Below are 23,374 nucleotides of genomic sequence, written 5' to 3'. Positions count from 1 at the left end.
TTTCGTAGCAACATTCACACCCTGTAGAATTGTAATAGTTTGACATTAAAAACTCTGCTTACGTTCAAGTGATTTTTAATATAGTCTATTATCGATAAGAATCATTAGTATAGCTAATTTTGAAATATTAGTATAAAGGGTTGGTCGAAACTCGGAATGAATATTTTCTGAGTTTTCTTAAATAGAACACCCTGTATTTTAGTATTGTAATGAAATGATATTTCATAGTACTTTTTTATTTTATAAGTATTCCCTATACCTAACTGCTTTAATTTGTGAGTTATTGGTGATTCAAGCTAAACATTAATTGCAACAAAAAATACGTAAAATTTTATTAGGTTGGCCATGAAAATATTCAATCACAAACAATTTTTCAGAAATAAATACATATTAATCCAGACCGATCCTTAAAATTATCAATAATGGTTTAGCTATCAAAATAGCTACGTAGTTAAGATTGTTGGTGCGACTAACAATTAAGCACAAATTAAAGCAGTTAGGTATAGGGAATGCTTAAGAAATAAAAAAGTACCATAAAATATCATTTCATTACAATACTAAAATACAGGGTGTTCCATTTAAGAAAACTCAGAAAATACTCATTCCGAGTTTCGACCAACCCTGTATACTCAAATTAAAAATTTAGCTATACTAATGATTCTTAACAATAGTAGACTATATTAAAAATCATTTGAACGTAAGTAGAGTTTTAGTTGTCAAACTACTACAATTCTACAGGGTGTGAATATTGCTACGAAATTAATAAACAAACGTAATTATCTTTTAAAATACCCTGTATAACATTACAAATCCTCATATTCTAAGAAAGAAGACATCGAAGAGAATCCAAAAATGTAAAAATATACAGGGTGTCCCGTTTAAAAAAACGAAGTTATAAGCAACTTCCGGTATAACCGAAAGTTGCAAAGAGATTAAAATATTTTCATTTAATAGATCATCCTTCAAAACCCCTGTATTCCAATTTTCATGATTCTGTTGTTTTTAGTTCTCGAGATATTTCTAATAGGCCAGTTATCTGCCTCACCCTGTATATAGTGTCACGTGTAGGGGGTGTAGGTGTGCGCCACTGGCGAGAACTGCTGTTCTCTGGTAATATAAATATTTTGACGTTTCAAAATTTGGCAATTCAATTTTAACTGCAGTGCCTTAAAAATTTTAAAGCACTAGTGCTTTAAAGTAGCATTTTTAACGCTCCTATAGATTGCTAAAAATTGCATTTTTAACACGATTGGAGAAAAAAATCTTTAAACCCATTTATCTCAAAACTTTATATAAAAATCTGACAATCTGATTAATGGGAAAAAATTAGGTGAATACCCAATTACGAAGTTTCAATTCAATAGCATCTTTCCTCTTTTTACATAGGCAGTTCTTCAATTATCTTTGATACGTGTTCTAATTCAACTTGAATATATTGACAATAAAATTTCGACTATGATATTAATGTTCTTTCACATCAGAAAACAGAAGACGTAATTAAAATTATCTGATAATATATCGTATTTAAAATTATATATTGTAATTATATTACGTATTGCATAATTATTTATCATTTAACAATCCCCATTCATCAATCTCATCATTCATTTTTCATAATCTCACGAATTCTCTGTTGACTTTATGTGGCATCACTAATAGAGATTTAACATATCGAAAAAAAAACGGAAAAAAATGGGAAAAACAGGTTTTTTTCCGTTTTTTCCCGACCATTGGAAAAATTGGAAAAAATGGGAAAATTTAAATATTTTTTCATAGAGACTTGAAACGTAAAAAGTATCAATTTTAAACTCGTTTAAATATATTTTGTAATACTGATATCTAAGATATAAGTACAAACATGTATATGGGGTCAAAGATTATAATTATTATCTAATAATTCAAAGTATGAAAGCCGAAACTTCAAACGTAGAAAGCACATTATTGAACCAAAGCGCTCAGTGGTATATTTTCATCTGAGTCTGAATCTTCAGACCCAGCATCTGATTCAGACTCGATCTCCGCCTCATCATCCTGGACGGATAAAACAACATGATTTTTGTCAGTCTCTTCTAAAAGTAGATCCGGTCTTGCATCATAAATGAATATCTGTTTTTCGTTTATAACCAAATGTACATGAATTGCAACAACTTCTGAATTTTATTCTGTGATAATTATATTTATTTTGCTTGTATGTATGAGGCAGTGTAAAGACCAGTTTCTTTCTGAAGAGAAGGAAGATGGAGATCCATTTAAAATTCGGGAGGCAATTTGCATAAGTGGCTGCGATGTACACAAATCTTTCCACCATATAAGGATGTTATAAGGATATTAAAAGAATGAAAAAACGAACGTTTTTTTTTCGAATAATGTTTCGAGTGTGATTTTAAATTTTTTGCTTTTTAGTTAATTTTTATATAATATTCTAAATTTTAGTAATTCATAACTAAAGAAAAGTGTTTCTTAAAAAAATTTTTTTTAATATTTTTTTATTTATTATCCAGAATTAACGATTGAATCACAGAACACACCGTTAATAAAATCTGAGGCTATAGACCACTAAGGATCTGTTTTTAGGTGGATGTGAGAGGTGGCATTCAGATTTTTGCGGATAAAGTTAGGTGATAACATCGTTAATAATAATTGATTTATGCTCCTCAAATATGCCCGGAACATTAATAAAAAAAATGAAATATTTAAAAATTTCAAAAAATTTCGTTTTTTTTTTTCTAGTTTTTTGCTTATAACTTAAAAACTATTCATTTTAGAACAAAGTCGTATAGGAATAAAACAAAGATAATTTAATTTTCTATCAGATGCGATTGGTTAAGAATGTCTTAATTTATCACCCTTGCTTCAAAATAGCAATCAATATAACATAAGGGGGCAAAACAAGCCTGTCTTTATTCAATGATTTTCCATCACTTAGGTTACACTTGGAACCTTCCTAATTCGCTTAGAAAATGTTTGTAATGTACTAAAACTGTACACCAAAGTTCATTAAAATTGACTTACTAGATTTTGCATAATAATTTTGCAATATAAACATTTTTTAAAAAATTAAATTTTTTTAAAATCTTGCACAACAAAAACTAGAACATACAAAGATTTGTCAATTTTTTACATATAAAGAAGTATTCCACCTATCTAATGCACTTTACAGAATTGAAATTGGATTATTTAAGCAGCTTCAGCAATGTTTTTAAAGTTATAAACAATTTTTTGGCTTATAAACAAATTAGTGCTGAGGCCAGGAGGGGGTGCTACGGGCTCCTTTATTTAGATGGACTTACCCAAGTTTTTTTTATGTATTTTGACCCGTAGAACACGAATTTTTTGGGTAACAGTTGATCCGGATGTCGATAAGATTGTTATAAACAAAGAACTTGAGGAATTACATAAAATCGATTTTTTGCAAAATAAAACATTTTTTTGTATTTCTTGGGTAATGCTAAGCAAAAAATGTTTTTACAAGTTTTTTCGTAGGATGCATAGTTTTTGAGATAAACGAGGTGGAACGCGAATAACGTTTGATTAAAAAATAAAATAGCAATTCTCTGACAACATTTGAAAGTTTAAGTCAAATTATACCGGTTTTAATTATTTGCATTGCTAAAAATTAATTTTTTATTATTAAACAAAGCGATTTTTTTATAAGCCAAAAAATTGTTTATAACTTTAAAACATTGCTGGGGCCCCTTAAATAATCCGATTTTAATTCTGTAAAGTGTATTAGATAGGTAGAGCACCTCTTCATAATATGTAAAAAAATTAGCCAACTTCTAAATGGTCTACTTTTTGTTCAGAAAGATTTTAAAAAATTTGAACTTTTTTAAAAACATTTAGATTGCAAATTAATTAGGCAAAATTTATTAAGTCGATTTTAATGAAATTTGGTACACGGTTTAAGTTTGTTACAAATAATTTCCTAAGTGAATTACTAAGGTTCTAAGTGCCACCAAAGTGGTTAAAAAATATTGAATAGCAACAGACTTATTTTGCCCCCTTATTTTGTATTTATTGCTATATTGCAGAAAAGGTAATACCTTAAGACATTTTTTACCAGTCGTATATCATACAAAATTCAATTATCTCTATTTTATTTCTCTACGAATTTGTTCCAAAACGAACCGTTTTAAAGTTATAAGCAAAGAAAACAGAAAAAATCGATGTTTTTCGAAATTTTTAAATATTTTAATTTTTTTATTAATGTTCCGGGCATATTTGAGAAGGAGCATAAGTCAATTATTATTACTGAAGGTGTCACCTAACCTTATCTGCAAAAATCCGAATGCCATCTCTCACATCCAAAAATAGACGTTTTTTTCGCAGATCCTTACTGGTCTACTATATATTTATATAGTTGGGTGTTAATTTCAGTATTTTATAAATGCTAGAATATTCCACAGGGTGTGGTGAACTTTGAGAGAAAAACACAATTTGATTGGTGCACCCGGTATACAATAACAATTTACCTGTTTAGCAACAATATTATTACAGCGACATTGCTAAATAATAAGACTATAACATATTAAAAAAATCACTTAAATCGGACAAGTGTAGTAAGTAATCATTTAAATCTTCCTAAACCTGTGGTAGTTTAGTAAATTCGAGACATCAAAAATGACCCATTTTTAAGGTGGTGCGTTAATTTCTTAGAGTAGTGTAGTTGGTATGGGAAATTAAAAAAATAGTTCTCTTATTTCATGTTTTATTATGTTATTATATTAACCTTCGGAGTACGGAGATTATTTGACTTACTTAGATTACGAAGATGGGTCAAGCGTGACCCATTCTCATTTTATTTATAAGGATGTTTTAAATAGTCGGTATTATTAAACAGTATCTTTAATTCAACAAAAAACAAAGAAAATCCTAAATTATTGTATTTAAATTTTTTAAGATGTTTACTCATGGGCATATACTAGTTCGCTCCGGCGGCCAGATTTTAATACCTTACAGAAAACGGGCATAGGTAAATTTGCTCCGGCCATATATTTGAATACAGTGGAACCTCGATAAGTCGGATTAATCGAGACTCCGAGTTATCGAAAATCCGAGTTAACCGGAGAATATAGTAAAAATTAATAAAACACGGTATACTTACAGATAAACTCCATTATAATTGCAAAAACATGAAGTACATAAAATATGCACAATACATCTAAATTACGTACAATTGTATACAGTATTGTTTATTTCTTGGTAAAAAACTTATTCAAAGTGAAAAAATTTTTGTTTTGTCTGATGAAAATCGGTTCGGGTTAGCCGGACTTCCGGTTATCGGAGGCCGACTTATCGGGGTTCCACTGTACGTCTACCCGTAAACAGAGACGGCTGCGATTTACGTGTACCTACAAACACATTGAAAATATTCTTCGAAATCCGAAGACCGGGTCAGGACTGACCCGGCATCATAGATGTTACGTAGAGGAAAAACTGCAATTTGCATGTTCACGAATTATATACGAAAAAATAGATTGAAACAAATAAGGAGAACTTACGATCAATCGGATTTGTAAAAAAATTATTTCATAAAATATTAAGAAATACCTGAATTTCGGGTCACGCTTGACCCAGTCTTCGTACTCCGAAGGTTAATCGAAACAATCTAAATTCAAGCTTGAAGTCGATGTGGGTTCCTTAAGTTCCTGAAATAAAATGTCAAATTTGTTTTGGGCGCACTTTTTTGTACTACATTCCTGGGATGATTTAACTTGTTTGGTAGTGGGGTCGACAAAAATACAGTTGTCATCACAGACGTGGATAGTGCGAAGTTCTTCAAAGTAGACAAAGTAGTTGTGGAAGCTTGTAAGCGACCCTATGTTGTAAATGACTAAGTCAGTATTTTTACGGCGGCATCCGTATTCGTGATCCCATTTAAAGCTAAAAGGAATTATTTTATTAAATACAATTTTCTGATTATAAATGTTATTTAGTGTTCCGTAAAAACATATCTAGACCAGGAACCGAAGCTTTTCACCTCGCAATTTTTACAGAATGGATCGATTTGCTTGAAAATTTGAGAATAAGTGGTGGATAGTCCAAGGATCAAAATCTATATGATGCCGAAAGGCTCATTTACCATGGGGGTGGTTGCCACCCCATCTCGGGGGTGGAAATTTTTTATTATATTTTGACCGCAAAAGTTTATAAAAACATTAATTCTAAGCAAAAAATAATTTATACATTTTTTTTTTGATAAAATTAATAGTTTTCGATTTATTCGCTATCGAAAATGTTAGTTTTATATCGAAAAAAAAAAAATGTTTTTCGATATAGGTACTCATTTACGATTCACTCAATTTTTGCCTTAGGAAAAGTTTTTTCATACCAAGTTCTTGGGAATTAAATACCTAACCTACAATTTCATGTTTAAACATTTTTTCGTATCTCTGATGCTAATCCTTCTATTCTGAAGAAAATAGCAATTTTTACCAAAAAACTAAAATTCGTTATTCGCTTTTAACTCCAGCTTTTTAAAAACTAATCATTTTAGGCCAGTCAAACTTCTAGAATCTATTAATAATACATAAAAAAAGAAGGCTATATAAGCCAATGACTACAAATACCGCTAACTTACATTATTATGCTTCCAATTGGATTTCTCCTTTTCTTTTTCAAAAAAATATATCGATTTTTTAACCGTAACTTTTTATTTTTTATAAAGTTTGGTAAAAAAGAATCTTGTGGGTTTTTACAAGATATATAAGCCTATTAATATTAATTTTTTTTTAATTCCACAGTCGCAAAAAGATGTTATTTTGAAAGGGTTGGTAAAGGTGCTTTTTGCATGGTATTACAAGTTTTAATTGTTAATAGCTCACTCAACTTTTGCCGCAGAAAAAAATTTTGCAAACCAGATTCCTGGTAATTAAATAAGCTATAATTCCATATTTAAACATTTTCTCGTATCAGGAACAGACCACTTTTCCCAAATTACAAAAATTCGTTATTCACGTTTAACTCCATTGTTTTAAAATCTAATCATTGTAAGCCGGTCAAACTTCTAGAACCTAATACATAAATGCATAGTGATTTAACCCAACCTGAGAGACTTGCTCACCCCTAGAGAATGACATTCGGGTGATACAATTCATTGGGGCGAGAAGGATTAACTCCCGTAAGTAGGAATCACTCCACCCCGCTTCAATGCTCCAGACCATCCACTTGCCCCCCGATAGCACTCTGATGCGCTATAGGGGCTATCGATCATCAAAGTGCTTATCATATGGGAGTCTTGGGTACACGGACTCCCATATGAAATCCTACCCCGATCAATGCAGGATAGCGTGAGGCGCTCTATTCCAACTATTTCTAGTGACTTATCTTCGATCTGTTTTGCTTGCTCGTGCGCCGAGTCCCCGCTCTGGGCTATGTCCAGTTCGGTGACTCGCCGCTCGAGGATGAGGGCCCCTCATGCCCGTTTTTTGGGTTTTCTTAATACATAAATACCTAAATTTTGCTAATACATAAAAAAATACCCCAGGCTGTGGGTGAAAAAACGTGATATAATTCAGGAATTTTTGAAACCTACCAGGTGTTGTAAAGGACGATGACAGTAATAACTTCTACTAAAATGTAACACAAAATTTTGTGCGGTTTTTTATTAATGACGTTTTTCATTTGTTAAATTTGCAATTTTTAAAGATTTTTAATTTTGCAGCTTAGGATATTCATTTTAGAGAAAAACTTTTAAATAAAAAATTGTAGTAAATTAAAAAAGCTACAATCTGAGCTATGGCAAGTTGAATTTCGTTAATTGTGTTAAAGTTATTGCAAAACAGCCTGCGATAAATCCAAAATGGCCGTTTTTACAATTATAGTACATTGTTTACCGGGTAGGAAAATAGGTCTGGATCCCGCGTATGAAAAAAAAGTTGATTAATAGCAAGCTGAAAATTTGTTAATAGCTTAAGGGTGTCTAGTCGAATAAACTTTGATATGTGTGAACACTGGAACAGGGGTAGTTTTAATTGTGGAACAGGTTAAAAATTTGGAACGGTCACAGCACGAAAACGGCACATTTATTTTGTCCGACAGAACAGACTTAAACTCTTCGAACAGAGATTAAACTCTCATGCAAAAATCAGACTGCTATTTATCACCAAATGGGCGTTTTAATGAGTGGAACATGTGGAATATGTCAAATGACAGGAATTATGACAGGTAATAAATAGCAGTCTGATTTTTTCATGAGAGTTTAATCTCTGTTCGGAGAGTTTAAGTCTGTTCTGTCGGACAAAATAAATGTGCCGTTTTCGTGCTGTGACCGTTCCAAATTTTTAACCTGTTCCACAATTAAAACTACCCCTGTTTCAGTGTTCCCATATATCAAAGTTTATTCGACTAGACACCCTTAAGCTATTAACAAATTTTCAGCTTGCTATTAATCAACTTTTTTTTCATACGCGGGATCCAGACCTAAAAGCTTAACATTCCTGGACGACTGTGAAGATTGCTAAGTCGAGGCGCAAGCCGAGACTTAGCAACACAGAGTCCAGGAATGTGGCTTTTCCTACGAGGTAAACATACTATTTTTCCGCAAATCGTTTAAAATTCGACAGATATTGATTGATTTAAAAAAAACGCGATAATTTTATTCCCAAATAAATGGTGCTTTGAAATTCCTAATAAAATTACTTGGGTTACTATGGAAACGTATTGAGGTTGAATTATCATTTATGTAGAACACTAACAACTGTACGGAAATATCATTTCCTTACAGTAAGGAAATGACATTTCCTTACAGTAAGGAAGTCCTGACTCAAGAAATTTTGACAGGAATGTCAAAATTTCCTGGCGATTTGCGGAAATAGTACATTGTTTACCGGGTAGGAAAAGCTTAACATTCCTGGACGACTGTGAAGATTGCTAAGTCGAGGCGCAAGCCGAGACTTAGCAACACAGAGTCCAGGAATGTGGCTTTTCCTACGAGGTAAACATACTATTTTTCCGCAAATCGTTTAAAATTCGACAGGTATTGATTGATTTAAAAAAAAACGCGATAATTTTATTCCCAAATAAATGGTGCTTTGAAATTCCTAATAAAATTACTTGAGTTACTATGGAAACGTATTGAGGTTGAATTGTCAAACTTTTCTATCATTTATGTAGAACACTAACAACTGTACGGAAATATCATTTCCTTACAGTAAGGAAATGACATTTCCTTACAGTAAGGAAGTCCTGACTTTTTCTTCAAGAGATTTTGACAGGAATGTCAAAATTTCCTGGAGATTTGCGGAAAAAATATTTATTGTAAAACTTTTATATATTTTTTAAAGCTTTAAATTAAAGAACATTGTCAAAATAACTGTCAAAGTTGATGTTGATGTTTTGATCTGCTCCGGTAAAAGATAAAAGTTTTGGAATTTTTTGTAGAATACAGTAGTGATTAATAATTAATTTAGTGTTTATAAACCAAAAACATTTACGTATGTAGTGGTTTAAAACTGATTTTTGGCGAATGGATTTAGTGTCCGCAGTCATATAAACCCAAACAAACAACAAAACTGATTTTCCCCTAAATGGGGGATAAAAGTGAGTCAGGGACGTCTCTTTTGACGCGAGTAACTGCGGATAATGGTGATATTATTAGTGAAATGGAATTGAATGTGAAAGATGATGGTCAAAACGCAAGATCGAACATTAACCTTTAACTACACGCGCTGGCGTACTTTGTACGACAGATATAAGAATTCTACTGGAAATATATTTAAAAATTAAATTTTTGACCTTGCTTATTTTTCTAACCTATCACTGGAATGTGCTTTACAATTTGGTTTTAGTTTCGTTATAATCGGCGTTCTGGAAAGATCGTAATTTACATTTTACTATTTGTTGTTTCCGGTGGTGGACAATATACCCCAGGAGTATATTACTATAAGTCGTAATATAAGTACATATTTTAATTGTTTTTTAGTCATTATGGCAAAAAATATATTTTTCTTTGTAAACAATAGTTTTTCTCCTGTAAAAAATCACATATAAAAAAATTTTTTACTAGTAATTTTATTTATCATGGAATCCAGTTATTCCATGATTCCAGTTATAAATCCCAATTGGCTTACTGAAAAGGAACTCCAAGTATTCACTGATGCCGAATAAGGTTTATAACAAAAAACTAAGTGTATTTTTTCAAAAAAAATTAAACAAATCCGCTGTTTTTAAGTGTATTTTCTTGTGGCGTACAAAGTACGCCACGCGTGTAGTTATGTTATAACTTGAGGCGCGGGAAGTTAAAGGTTAAACAATTTAATTTGCTTTCAGATAAGTATAATCTTGATAATATTTGGGTTTATATTGAAAGGATTGGTGATGATCTTAATTTGGGAAAATTACATTCAATGACAATTGGTCACCTTATTTTTAAAAAATTAAAATTTACGAATGTTCGAGAAATTAAAAGTATAGGTAGAAACCGTGTAAAAGTTTTGCTTACTTCTCGGTTAGACGCAAATAACCTCGTCAGTAACAGCTCACTTAAAGAACAAAATTTGAAAGCATATTATATTCCTACTCATTTACAGTAGGAAAAATGAAAGAATACCCATGAACGAACATATAAAACACGCTGTTTCTTCCTGTCACCGTGTCATACAAAAAATTGGGCAGCGCAAGTACATGTAATAATTATTATTACATGTACTTGCGCTGGGCAATTTTCTTTGTGACACGGTGACAGGAAAATACAGCGTGTTTTATATGTTCGTTCATGGGTATTCTTTCATTTTTCCGACTGCATTAGAAATAAAAGGTGCGGTGAAAGACGTTGACACTAGATATGATGTGAAATATCTCATGGATAACATCGAAACTCCTTCTAACGTTTTAAGTATGTATATATAGGACTAAACGTAGGGTACAAAAAGCAGACAAAATAAATAATGCATATTCGTAATGTACGTAAAAAGTATATACAAATTAAAAAAAGAAACGTCGAAATAAATAATCGAGAACCAGATATAGAGTTAACAGCTCGTTCACCCTTCTCATCGCTATCCCAAGTTTCAAGGCCGGCCGATTTTAAGGGCCACATTTTTAAGCTTTGTGGACGATTTCCTAGAAAGGAAATCTTTTTTATATTTGGTACATTAAAACTTTTAAGGATTTTTTTTCAAATGCGGCTGATTTTATTTCTTAAGTGTTTTAAACAAAACTGCTGTGAATTGAAAAAAGAAGGGGGCTAACTTCGTCCCTAATTGACATAGGACAATTGTTTTTCTTTCTGAATGTGTATAAAAATTCAGTCTTTCTAGATATGACAAAATAATTTTTCTACGGGTAACGGTTAAAAAGTTAGTTCAATTGTTTATAAGCAAAAAATCGACATGTTTTTGCAAAATAATTTTACACTACATATTTAAAAATATTTTTTGGTCATTTTTTTTTAAATTCAGTTAATAGTATAATTCTTTTTTCATAAAATGTCCGAAGTATTACTGTAACCTCACCATTTTCTGACTTATAGTGTTACAAAAAAATTAATTTGGGATAAACAAATTAAATAACTTTTAAACTATTTGAGCAATTGCTTTGAAATTTAGAAAATAATTTTAGCACCAGAAGTCTTAGCATTCCGTGTAACAAGAAGGTTTTAACTTAATTTTTACATAAGTTATGAACATTTATAAAATCTCAAAATTTATGACTATTTTGCAATTTTCGAAGCAACAAATAAGAATAGACATATGCAGGGAACGCCATATTGAAGTTTTTTATATGGTTTATGAGTTACCTATTCTCAAATTTGTTAAAAATGCTTCACTTTTTAGTAATAGGCGAAAAAACAAAAATTTACCGTTATTTGATCTTCATTTGTTTATAACTATGTATGTCATCAAAATCGGCTGCAGGAAACATATAGGTTATTAATAGAGCTCTGGAAATAAGGTCCATGTCACCAGCCCCCCCTTTTTCAATTTGAGGGTCAAAAAAAAGCTCATTCGTTTGTATTGCGTTAGTACTGGATTGTATCACCCTTCATTCGTTTGTACTGCCCCCACCCTTTTAAATCTGCCTGGAGGGGCTGGTGACATGCCATCCCCCCCTTTTTCGATTTGAGGGTCAAAAAAAAGCTCATTCGTTTGTATTGCGTTAGTACTGGATTGTATCACCCTTCATTCGTTTGTACTGTCCCAACCCTTTTAAATCTGCCTGGAGGGGCTGGTGACATGCCATCCCCCCCTTTTTCGATCTGGGGGTGCGGGATGGGTATGTTCGTTTGTACTGCGTTAGTATCGGATTGTATCGCCCTTATTTTGTTTGTACTGCCCCCACCCGTCTAGATTGGCCTGGGGGGGCCAGTGACATGCTACCCTCTACTCTGCACTGTTTGCCTTCTGAATGTCGAAAATAGGCTATTTCGTTTGTACTGCGTTAGTACTGGATTGTATCACCCTTCATTCGTTTGTACTGCCTCCACCCTTTTAAATCTGCCTGGAGGGGCTGGTGACATGCCACCCCCCCCCTTTTTCGATATGGGGGTCCGAAATGGGTATGTTCGTTTGTACTACGTTAGTATCGGATTGTATCGCCCTTATTTTGTTTGTACCGCCCCCACCCGTCTAGATTGGCCTGGGGGGCCAGTGACATGCTACCCCTCTACTATGCATTCTTTGCCATCTGAATGTCAAAAATAGGCTATTTCGTTTGTACTGCGTTAGTACTGGATTGTACCGCCCTTATTTTGTTTGTACTACCCCTACCGTTCTACATTTAAAACAGAGAAGGATTAGTGCTAGGAGTAAGGACACAAAATCAGCCAAACCTTGCGCATAGTGACACCGCGGGTGTAAAATTTGGTAAATTCGTCAAAAATGAAACGAATTAAATTTTGAAACTAAAAAACAGGCTTGCAAGCCACTCTCCACTCTCCATGGGGAATGGAAATTTACCCCCTCAGATGGATCTCGGAGTAGTAGCGATTTGAAAAATGGTACATGTATTTGTTGGAGATATTTTGAACACCATTTTCAATCAGAAATCAGAGCAGCGACCTTGCCTTTTCCTACTAGGAAGAAATTTATCCATCCCCTCAATAAATTTTACAGTTTTACACGCTATCGATATGAAAATCAAAGATCTCATGCGGCGCATTCCGAAATGCACTCTTCGATGTACAATTTCAGCCTCTCTGGATAACTGATTAACTGAAACATACATACGGCAGAATTCATTGGAATCGAAAATTATTAAAAGTATTTGGAACATTAAATGAAAAATTCCCACAATCAATATCTTTCCTACCATCTAATGCGAGAGACCAGATAACAATAATTGCCGTTGCTATGTTATGATAATTTGTTTTCTAGAAAGGTTTGTATTGTTCATTTATGACTGCAATGAGATTCAGAATTTCCGTATTCCATTTGCAAAATAAATATAGTGTCAAAAACCTGCTTATACATTTGACGCACTGTCCGTCAACGTGTTAATTGACTCTACAGATTCAGTGCCAAAACGAGACATTTTTATAGAAAAATATTTGCAAATATATGAAATGCCAAACTGACCTATTAAAGAAACAATGACGGTGCAATTTTCGATTTTTTTACTATGGAATTATCGCTGTATAGACCAGGGCGGATCTGTTTTGAAGTGGATGTGAGAGGTGGCATTTTGATTTTTGCAGATAAAATTAGGTGACAACTTCGGTAATTATAATTGGCTTATGCTCCTTCTCAAATATGTCCGGAACATTAATAAAAACATTTAAATATTTAAAAATTTCCAAAAACATCGATTTTTTTCAACTTTTCAATCGTTTTTAAAACGATTCATTTTGGAACAAAATCGTAGGGAAATAAAATAAAGATAATTGAATTTTTTATGATATAAGACTATAAAATACACTTAATAGATTTTGCATAAAAATTTTGCAATCTAAATTTTTTTAAAGAAGTTAAAATTGTTTATATACTTTCTGAACAAAAAGTAGACCATTATTTAGAAGTTTGCTAATTTTTTTACATATAAAGACACGCCCTACCTATCTAATACAGTTTACAGAACTTAAGTTGGTTTATTTAATCGGCCTCAGCAATGTTTTAAATTTATACACAATTTTTTGGCTTATAAACAAATACAATGAGGACGTTTGAGGTAATAAATACGAATAAATTCATTTTTCTGTTATTTATCAAATAAACATTTTTTCTGTTTTAGGACAACAGTTAAATGTATCTCGAATTAACTAAAGTAAATTCTTTCTTCTGTTTGTCTCAATTAATTAAAAAAAATTTGGGCACCCTGTATAAATAATTATGTAATAAATAGAGAATTGAATAATCTTTCAAATAAGCTAGCACACGACCCACATTTTCATTTAAAAAAATCATCGATTACGTCATCACACCCAGATGGATTACGTTAGTAGTATGATAGATATCCCAAAAATTATAATTTAAATATAAAAATCGACCTGTTTAGGAATTTATCTCCAGAGTTGCCCATTCTCGAGAAAATGAATTTATTCCAACTCAAACGTCCTCACTATATTTGTTTATAAGCAAAAAAATTGTTTATATCCTTAAAACAGTGCTGAAACCGCTTAAATAATCCGATTTTAATTTTGTAAAGTGTATTGGATTGGTAAAGTACCTCTCGATACGTAAAAAAATTAGCAAACTTCTAACAGGTCTACTTTTTGTTCAGAAATTTTTAAAAAATTTGAACTTTTTCTAAAAAAATTTAGATTGCAAAATTATTATGAAAAATCTATTATGTCGATTTTAATGAAATTTGGTGGACGGATTGAGTATGTTGTAAGAATTTTCTAAGTAAAATACGAAGGTTCTAAGTGCAACCAAAGTGGTTGAAAAACATTGAATAAAAAGAGGCTTATTTTGCCCTCTTATTTTGTATTTATTGCTATTTGTCAGAAAGGATAATCATTTAAGATATTTTATACCAGTCGTGTCGTATATCATACAAAATTCAATTATCTTTATTTTATTTCCCTATGACTTTGTTCCAAAATGAATCGTTTTTAAGTTACAAGCAATGAAATTTGAAAAAAAATCGATGTTTTTCGAAATTTTTAAAAACTTAAATTTTTTTAATAATGTTCCAAACATATTTGAGAAGGAGCATAAGTCCATTATATTTACTGAAGTTTTCACCTAATTGTATCTGCAAAAATCGGAATGCCACCTCTCACATCCACCTCAAAACAGATCCGCCCTGGTCCTTACAGCGATAATTCCATAGTAGAAATCGAAAATTGCAATGTCATTGTTTATTTAATAGGTCAGTTTGGCATTTAATATACTTGCAAATATTTTTCTATAAAAATGTCTCGTTTTGGCACTGAATCTGTAGAGTCAATTAACACGTTGACGGACAGTGCGTCAAATGTATAAGCAGGTTTTTGACACTATATTTATTTTGCAAATGGAATACGGAAATTCTGAATCTCATTGCAGTCATAAATGAACAATACAAACCTTTCTAGAAAACAAATTATCATAACATAGCAACGGCAATTATTGTTATCTGGTCTCTCGCATTAGATGGTAGGAAAGATATTGATTGTGGGAATTTTTCATTTAATGTTCCAAATACTTTTAATAATTTTCGATTCCAATGAATTCTGCCGTATGTATGTTTCAGTTAATCAGTTATCCAGAGAGGCTGAAATTGTACATCGAAGAGTGCATTTCGGAATGCGCCGCATGAGATCTTTGATTTTCATATCGATAGCGTGTAAAACTGTAAAATTTATTGAGGGGATGGATAAATTTCTTCCTAGTAGGAAAAGGCAAGGTCGCTGCTCTGATTTCTGATTGAAAATGGTGTTCAAAATATCTCCAACAAATACATGTACCATTTTTCAAATCGCTACTACTCCGAGATCCATCTGAGGGGGTAAATTTCCATTCCCCATGGAGAGTGGAGAGTGGCTTGCAAGCCTGTTTTTTAGTTTCAAAATTTAATTCGTTTCATTTTTGACGAATTTACCAAATTTTACACCCGCGGTGTTACTATGCGCAAGGTTTGGCTGATTTTGTGTCCTTACTCCTAGCACTAATCCTTCTCTGTTTTAAATGTAGAACGGTAGGGGTAGTACAAACAAAATAAGGGCGGTACAATCCAGTACTAACGCAGTACAAACGAAATAGCCTATTTTTGACATTCAGATGGCAAAGAATGCATAGTAGAGGGGTAGCATGTCACTGGCCCCCCAGGCCAATCTAGACGGGTGGGGGCGGTACAAACAAAATAAGGGCGATACAATCCGATACTAACGTAGTACAAACGAACATACCCATTTCGGACCCCCATATCGAAAAAGGGGGGGGGTGGCATGTCACCAGCCCCTCCAGGCAGATTTAAAAGGGTGGAGGCAGTACAAACGAATGAAGGGTGATACAATCCAGTACTAACGCAGTACAAACGAAATAGCCTATTTTCGACATTCAGAAGGCAAACAGTGCAGAGTAGAGGGTAGCATGTCACTGGCCCCCCCAGGCCAATCTAGACGGGTGGGGGCAGTACAAACAAAATAAGGGCGATACAATCCGATACTAACGCAGTACAAACGAACATACCCATCCCGCACCCCCAGATCGAAAAAGGGGGGGATGGCATGTCACCAGCCCCTCCAGGCAGATTTAAAAGGGTGGGGGCAGTACAAACGAATGAAGGGTGATACAATCCAGTACTAACGCAATACAAACGAATGAGCTTTTTTTTTACCCTCAAATCGAAAAAGGGGGGGCTGGTGACATGGACCTCTGGAAATATGCACTTAAAAAACCCTAAAATATGCATGCAAATACATTTACGCATTTAATGCATATAAATAAAAAACGCAGTAATCCTTATATTGAAGGTATTTAATTTATTTTATGCTAAAGTCGTCACAAAAAATATTTATTGAAATTTCTATTACCGACATCATTATATTCATTTATTCTTTATATTCATCATCATCATCATCATCATCATCATTATTTTTATTATACTACTAATGTTTTTCTAAATTTTCAAGAAAAATACTTTGCCGTCTATCTGATAATAAATATTTATACGCGGAAAAACTTCTTTCTTCTTCAGATTACGCGGAAAAACTGCGTTTTTCTTCACATCAAGTTAAAGGAGCCAACCTTAAAATGTTCTGTAATTGAGGGTTCTACCTGTAAAATTAAATTATCTTCACAATTCCCCATCTTAATAATATTATTTATTTGATTTTTTTGTTTTTTCTCAGAATCGTTATTAAGAATGAACATATAAAACTTTTTACATATTAATATTTAACTCTTAGAGAATACAAAAAAATATATGTTTTTTCATTTATGCACGTACATTAATGTTGTAGAGGGCGCAAAAGTCGAGACCTCGAAAAATTATGGCGGACAGTTAATCTTAAGATTGGAATATCTGAATTAAAAAAATCGTACTGCATTTGAGAGAGGAAGGTTTCTTACGTGACAATTTACCACAATTTGGCCAAAAAATAAAAAATTAATATTTTTGAACCATGAAAAACTGAATGAAAACGTGCGATTTTTTCACAAAATTTTTCAAATTTTCGTAAAAACTTTTTTCTGCGGAATTTTTCACTAACGGTGGTAAACTGTCACGTAAGAAACCTTCCTTTTTCAAATGCCGTATGATTTTTTTTGTTTCAGAGATCCCAATCCTGACATTAACTGTCCGCCATCGGAACTACTTTTTTTTCAGGCCTAGATTTTGGCGCCCTCTACAATATTAGTGTTCGTGCATAAATGAATATATATATATATATATATATATATATGGATTCCGACTTTAGGAAGCCAAAAACGCTATATCGCACCGGTCATACGAAGCCCGACACCTCCTTACGAAGCCCGGATTCGGGCTTCGTAATTCTTTAATGTTATTTCCCCAAAAAACGTACTTTACACCATCTCTCGATATTTTAACCAAGCTCAGAACATGTGAATACGCTTGGGCTTCATATATATTCGGACAAATTTTAGAAATGTACCATAGGTAGCTCTGAAATCATGATTAACAATACGAAGCCCGGGCTGCTTATGCCTGGAATTATTATCAAAACATACACTCGTAGTTCATGGTATCTACCACCAGTTTGCGCTGCGAAAAGAAGTATATACTCTGTAGAAGTTCAGCAGCGTTAGGAAGCCCACATTGAGCTACCGATTATAAGAAGCCCTGAAGTTTGGCAACGTTTTTGCATATTCCTCAAAGTACTATTAGCTTGTAAACATTTTTATTATTACCTGGCAATGCACATTTTTTGTATTTTTGGGTCGTTCATCGTCATTAATCTTGTGTACTAAGACTCCCGAGAACAGATTATGGTAATTCTTAGCATTACCTGTACACAGTAAGATACCGACAGAAAAAAGATTTAAAAATTGAATCGCAAAAGAATTATTTATTTTAATTGATACAATTAATACAAATTAATACTTTGTATTATTAATTTACTATTTTAGTTTGTAATAAGCCACATAATTTGCTACCAAATAGGAAATTAATATGACAAATTAAATTATTGTTTTTTTTTATTTAAAAAAGGTTAATGCCTCGACAACTAATGGCCATTGGCATGGTAGGTACGGTAATTTTTAACAGTTAGGTACCTAGTGTAATGTGTAGTGTGTGTGTGTGTGTGTGTGTTGAGTAAGTGTCTTGTTACTTTGCAAAGTTGACGTCATTGTCTTTGCAAAGAGACGCTAACTGTATCCGAACGTCTGCGGTTCCTCCGGTGAGTACCGATCCCACAAGGACAGAAACTATTTTCATTTATTAATTTATAATAAATGAAACATTTCTGACCCTGGTGAGATTCGAACTCACAACCATTCGGATTTTTCGATCCAAAGGTAGGCGCTCTTACCACTCAGTCAAGGACGGAGTTAAAGTTATTATTATTAAATATTACTTTATAAAATTAAAAATAGTCATTCTTATGAATTATGCGGATTATTCTGATTCTGATACGATGAACACTTGTTTGATGGGTCTGAGCCACACAATTGAGGGTTAGGCCACTGTTTCATTCGTATTTTTAGTATTTGTCAAGGCAACAATACATTATGTAGTGCCATATTGCCAAATATAGAGCTAGATTGTGTAGACCACTGTTGAACCATATATCCAATTTTTCTGCTTTTATTGATGTATTAATCTAAAAATGCTCAATTTGTGGACTGTGCCACTGTTGCTCTGAGCGCCTCATTTAATACAAATACAAAATATTTAATACAATAATGCATATAGATTTTCCCTTCGGAAAAAATCAAACAATATAGATGTTTTTTAATTTCATTAAGGGAATGGGCACGTAGTTTCTGCTGAAATGCTACTCAAATGGAATTCATTTTTTTTTCGAATTCTGAGAAAACTAATAATTATTTTTGAAAATTTTAAACTCAGAATAAGAGATTACGTTATTAGCGAGGGCCGAAAGTCCCTGAGAACTTCTATAATGTTTATTTTAATAAGTTACAGGGCTAAAAACTAAAAGAAAATTTAGTGTGACTTTTAATTTCAAAATATCTCATTCAAAATAAACTTTTTATTTATTGTAAGAGACTTTCGGCCCTCGGTAATAATTTAGTCTTTCATTTTGCGTTTAAATTTTTCAAAAATATTTATTGTTTTTTTTTTCAGGATTTGAAAAAAAATGAACACAATGTCCGTGGTAATATTTTCCAAATCTTTGTCAGTAGTAAATAGAATATTGCCAGCATATTGTCAGTCAGACAGTGACAATTTTAAATATTTGACCTGGCATTGGGAATATTTTCAGTTGTTGATTAAATAATATTGATAATGTGTTTAATAAATGCTTGATTTAAGACGTGAACTTAATAAAAAGTTATTTATTGTTTATTATTTATGGAAGATCCAAAGCAGAGAATACACCAGGATATATTCAGTGATCCAAGTATTGTGTTGTTACAGATGTTCAAAATTGTAAGCGTTTCATAGTAACAATATATTATTAAAAAATCACTTTATCACTTTTCCTCTTTTCTCGATTGATTATTAGCTTTTGTTGTACAGTAGATAAATTATTACTGAATACATAGGTAGTGAAAAAATTATCAGTAGTAATTGCACAAGAGCTCTGAAATTATCGAATTTTTCCCGAGTGACACTTTGACAGTATTAATTTCACGACCCGAAGGGGAGTTAAATTACGTCAAGTGGCACGAGGGAAACAATTCGATAATAATTTCAGAGATCGAGCTGCAATTTGCTGCGATTATTTCATGAATAAAACTGTTTAAAACCAAAATTTTATTGTAATTTATTTATGTAAGTACAAATTAGTACAATTAAACACACAGTTGTTATAAATATTTGACGATTGAAAGTCATCACTTTTGTAAGTTTTAAAACAGTAATTGTCATTAATGTCACTGAATGCATTTTTTCACAGCAACGAAGGGCAACTGACGTAATATACTTGACGATGGGATATTATCAAAAATGATCAATTTAATTTGTATTTCTGTAGCTTTCTATTGGTCGGATATATGAAATAATCATATTAATTAACTGAATTAACAATTAAGGCAATTAATTATACTAGTAAAAGTTATCCAAGAACATTCAAAAGCCATCTTTACAGTTAATGATGAAGTTGTCAAGTAAAGTTTAAATATCCATACCAGTGACAATTTTACTACACGTAATTTGCGGTGTAAAGACAGAAAGAGTGGGGATAGCCTTAAAATATTTGCGAATTATGTACCGATGGCCCTAAGAAATGTTTAATAAACAACATATTAAAAAGTTCTACTCTAGAAGTGGGCACTTAATTTTTTATTAAACAAATGAACTGCGAAATTAGATGTTTCTTTAAGTAACCCCGAAAATATAAATTTTAGAAAAAAACTGACTTGACTTGAAAAATTCAGACAATTGAAAAAAACCTAAATATAAGATTAAAATTTTTATAAAATTAAATCTGTAGCTTCTATAATTTTTTATTTATAACGCTAAAGTCACCCTTCTCACAAACATTGGCGCACTGTAAACTAGCGAAGTGCACGGCTGAGTTATTTCAGTGTATTTCTCTAATTAATGGATCAAATAAAATTTTACAAATTGGACAAGAAAGAAGGAAATTAAGAGAAGGAACAAGAAAGAATAGCTTAATTGGAAAGAAGAACAATTAAGCTATCTTATGGTTATAATAAAAAGAAATAAAATGTATGGGCATAAGTACGGTGTGGGCTGAATTTTGTTTAAACATTATTTAAAAATGTGTAACTAATAAAATTTTTCTTATAAAGCTCTCAAATTTGCACAACTTACCTTTCAAACATCTTACTAAACAATGTTTCATTCAAAAAAATGCCAAAAATTTAATTCAAATGATATGACGCAAAAATGCAATTTTTGAAAACTTTTACGTAAGTTTTAAGGAAAAACGTAGTTTACAGAATTACCAGCACTTTAAAACGGTATTACTCAAGTTTGAAAAGATTTTTTACAATTTTATAGGTGATTTTTTAAAGCATTTGATGTATTTTTAAAATTTACTCAATAATTTTATTTTAGAAATGAAACTATGAAACTATGAATGAAACTATTCCTTTTTGACAAAAATTAAGAAAGATAACAAAAATGTACCTAATACAAAAACCGAAAATTACCAACTAAAAAATTGTTTATAAAAAGTGATCAAAAATGTTTTCTGTAAAACTTACCTAAAATATATTTAATAATAAGCTTGAACAATAATAAATTTTCAACAAAAAAATATTTTTAGCTCTTAAACATTATGTCTGCGTAACTTCGAACCTATTAATAACTTTTTTATTACCAGTTTTACGAAAAAAGTTATTCTTTATAAAATACTCTGCATCGTATATGATCTCAGATGCAACCATCAAATATCAAATTTTATTAATTTTACATACGAGGTTTTACATACGATTTTACATTTTGACATACGAGGTATGTAAAAAAATATGAATTTCACTCAAGAGTAAAGTACCTTTAGATTTCACAATATCGAAAATTGTTATTAAAAAAAGTTGGTTGGAATTACAAAATATGTTTCACTGTTTAATTACATTCTTCTAAATGAGATATTGTGAACTATAAAGGTATGGTATGTTTAACAGTAAATGGTCGAGTTCAATTAGTTACCACTATAAACATCCTGGAATAACCGATAATAGTATAAAAGGTCCGGTTTCAGGTAAAATTTAAATATGTTTTCTGGTACAATTTCTTTGCTTTATTATGGGATTACCGTCTAGTCAGTGTTAATTGTCAAAAGACCAACTCTGTCTACCTCGGTTGCTTATCGCTCCGGGTGGGTCTTAACAATGGGCCAGGTCAGATAAATTTAATAATATTTACGACCGCACTAATTGAACTCAACCATTTACTGTTGAACAAACCATACTGAACTGTTAAGCAAAAGTCATATTTGTTTGATATCTGATGGTTGTTTTTTGGACTTTAGACCAGAATAGAGTATTTTATGAAGAATAACTTTTTTTCGTAAAATTAATAATAAAATAGTTGAAATAATTGAAATAAAATAATGATGATGGGTATCCGTAATTTGAGAAAACATTGAATTTTTTTTTTCAATTATAATGATGTAATTATAATAAAACATAGTTTTTAATTCCCAACAACTTTTTATAATACCCATATTTTGATATTCTGGAATATAAAGGTACTTTACTCTTTAACAAAATTCGTATTTTTGACATACCTCGTATAAAATTGATAAAACTTGATATCTGATGATTGGGTTTTAGATTTTAGACTATGCAGAGCAATTTATGAAGAATAAACTTTTTTTCGTAAAATTTGTAATAAAAATGTTTCAAATATGGTTCCTTACTACGCAGACATAGTGTAGAAGAGCTTCTTTATAAGCATTTTCAAATTGTAATGCCATATTCGGATTCAGCATAATCAAAAACAAAATAGAAACAAAATTCAACGATATTTTTAAAATTATTTTAAATTATATAATTTAACATGATTGTTTGGAATTAAGAACTATATTCTGATATGCAATTTCATCCTTCTAATGGAAAACAAAAATTTTGAAAATTTTTCTAATCAACATTATTTTTAGTTGTTTATTTCAATTATGATACATATAGATATTTGTATAACAAGGGAGGAAAGTGCTTCTTTTCCTCCCGAGAATGAAGTTTACTGCCCGACGCGTAGCGGAGGGCAGTAATCATTCAAGGGAGGAAAAGGCACTTTACTCCCATGTTATACATATGGTTTTTCCACCTTCCTCAAATAACAAGTCATTTTTTCATTTTTACTTAATTTATTTGTGTAACTAACCAACAAAATTTATTAGAACTAAAACTAATAAGTACGTACAATATAACTGTCAACTGTCAAATATAAGTCA

At 31.7% G+C, this 23,374-nt stretch overlaps 2 protein-coding genes across 3 annotated transcripts in view; one reads left to right on the top strand and one right to left on the bottom strand.

The window, feature by feature from the left end:
- The window catches only part of LOC114348778 (uncharacterized), an 882,222-nt gene that overhangs the window by 439,674 nt on the left and 419,174 nt on the right, over positions 1 to 23,374 (top strand). The gene's annotated exons all lie outside the window — the stretch shown is intronic.
- Positions 4,692 to 23,374, bottom strand: part of LOC114348726 (uncharacterized) — a 45,809-nt gene continuing 27,126 nt past the window's right edge. The window contains exon 3 of the mRNA XM_028299233.2: positions 4,692 to 5,883. Coding sequence (XP_028155034.2) covers positions 5,595 to 5,883 — 289 coding nt within the window. The 3' untranslated portion in view covers positions 4,692 to 5,594. The remainder of the gene's footprint in view (positions 5,884 to 23,374) is intronic.

This window comes from Diabrotica virgifera, chromosome 7 (assembly GCF_917563875.1).
Source record: "Diabrotica virgifera virgifera chromosome 7, PGI_DIABVI_V3a".
Taxonomy (NCBI): Eukaryota; Metazoa; Arthropoda; class Insecta; order Coleoptera; family Chrysomelidae; genus Diabrotica; species Diabrotica virgifera.
This window is presented reverse-complemented; position numbering and strand designations above follow the sequence as displayed.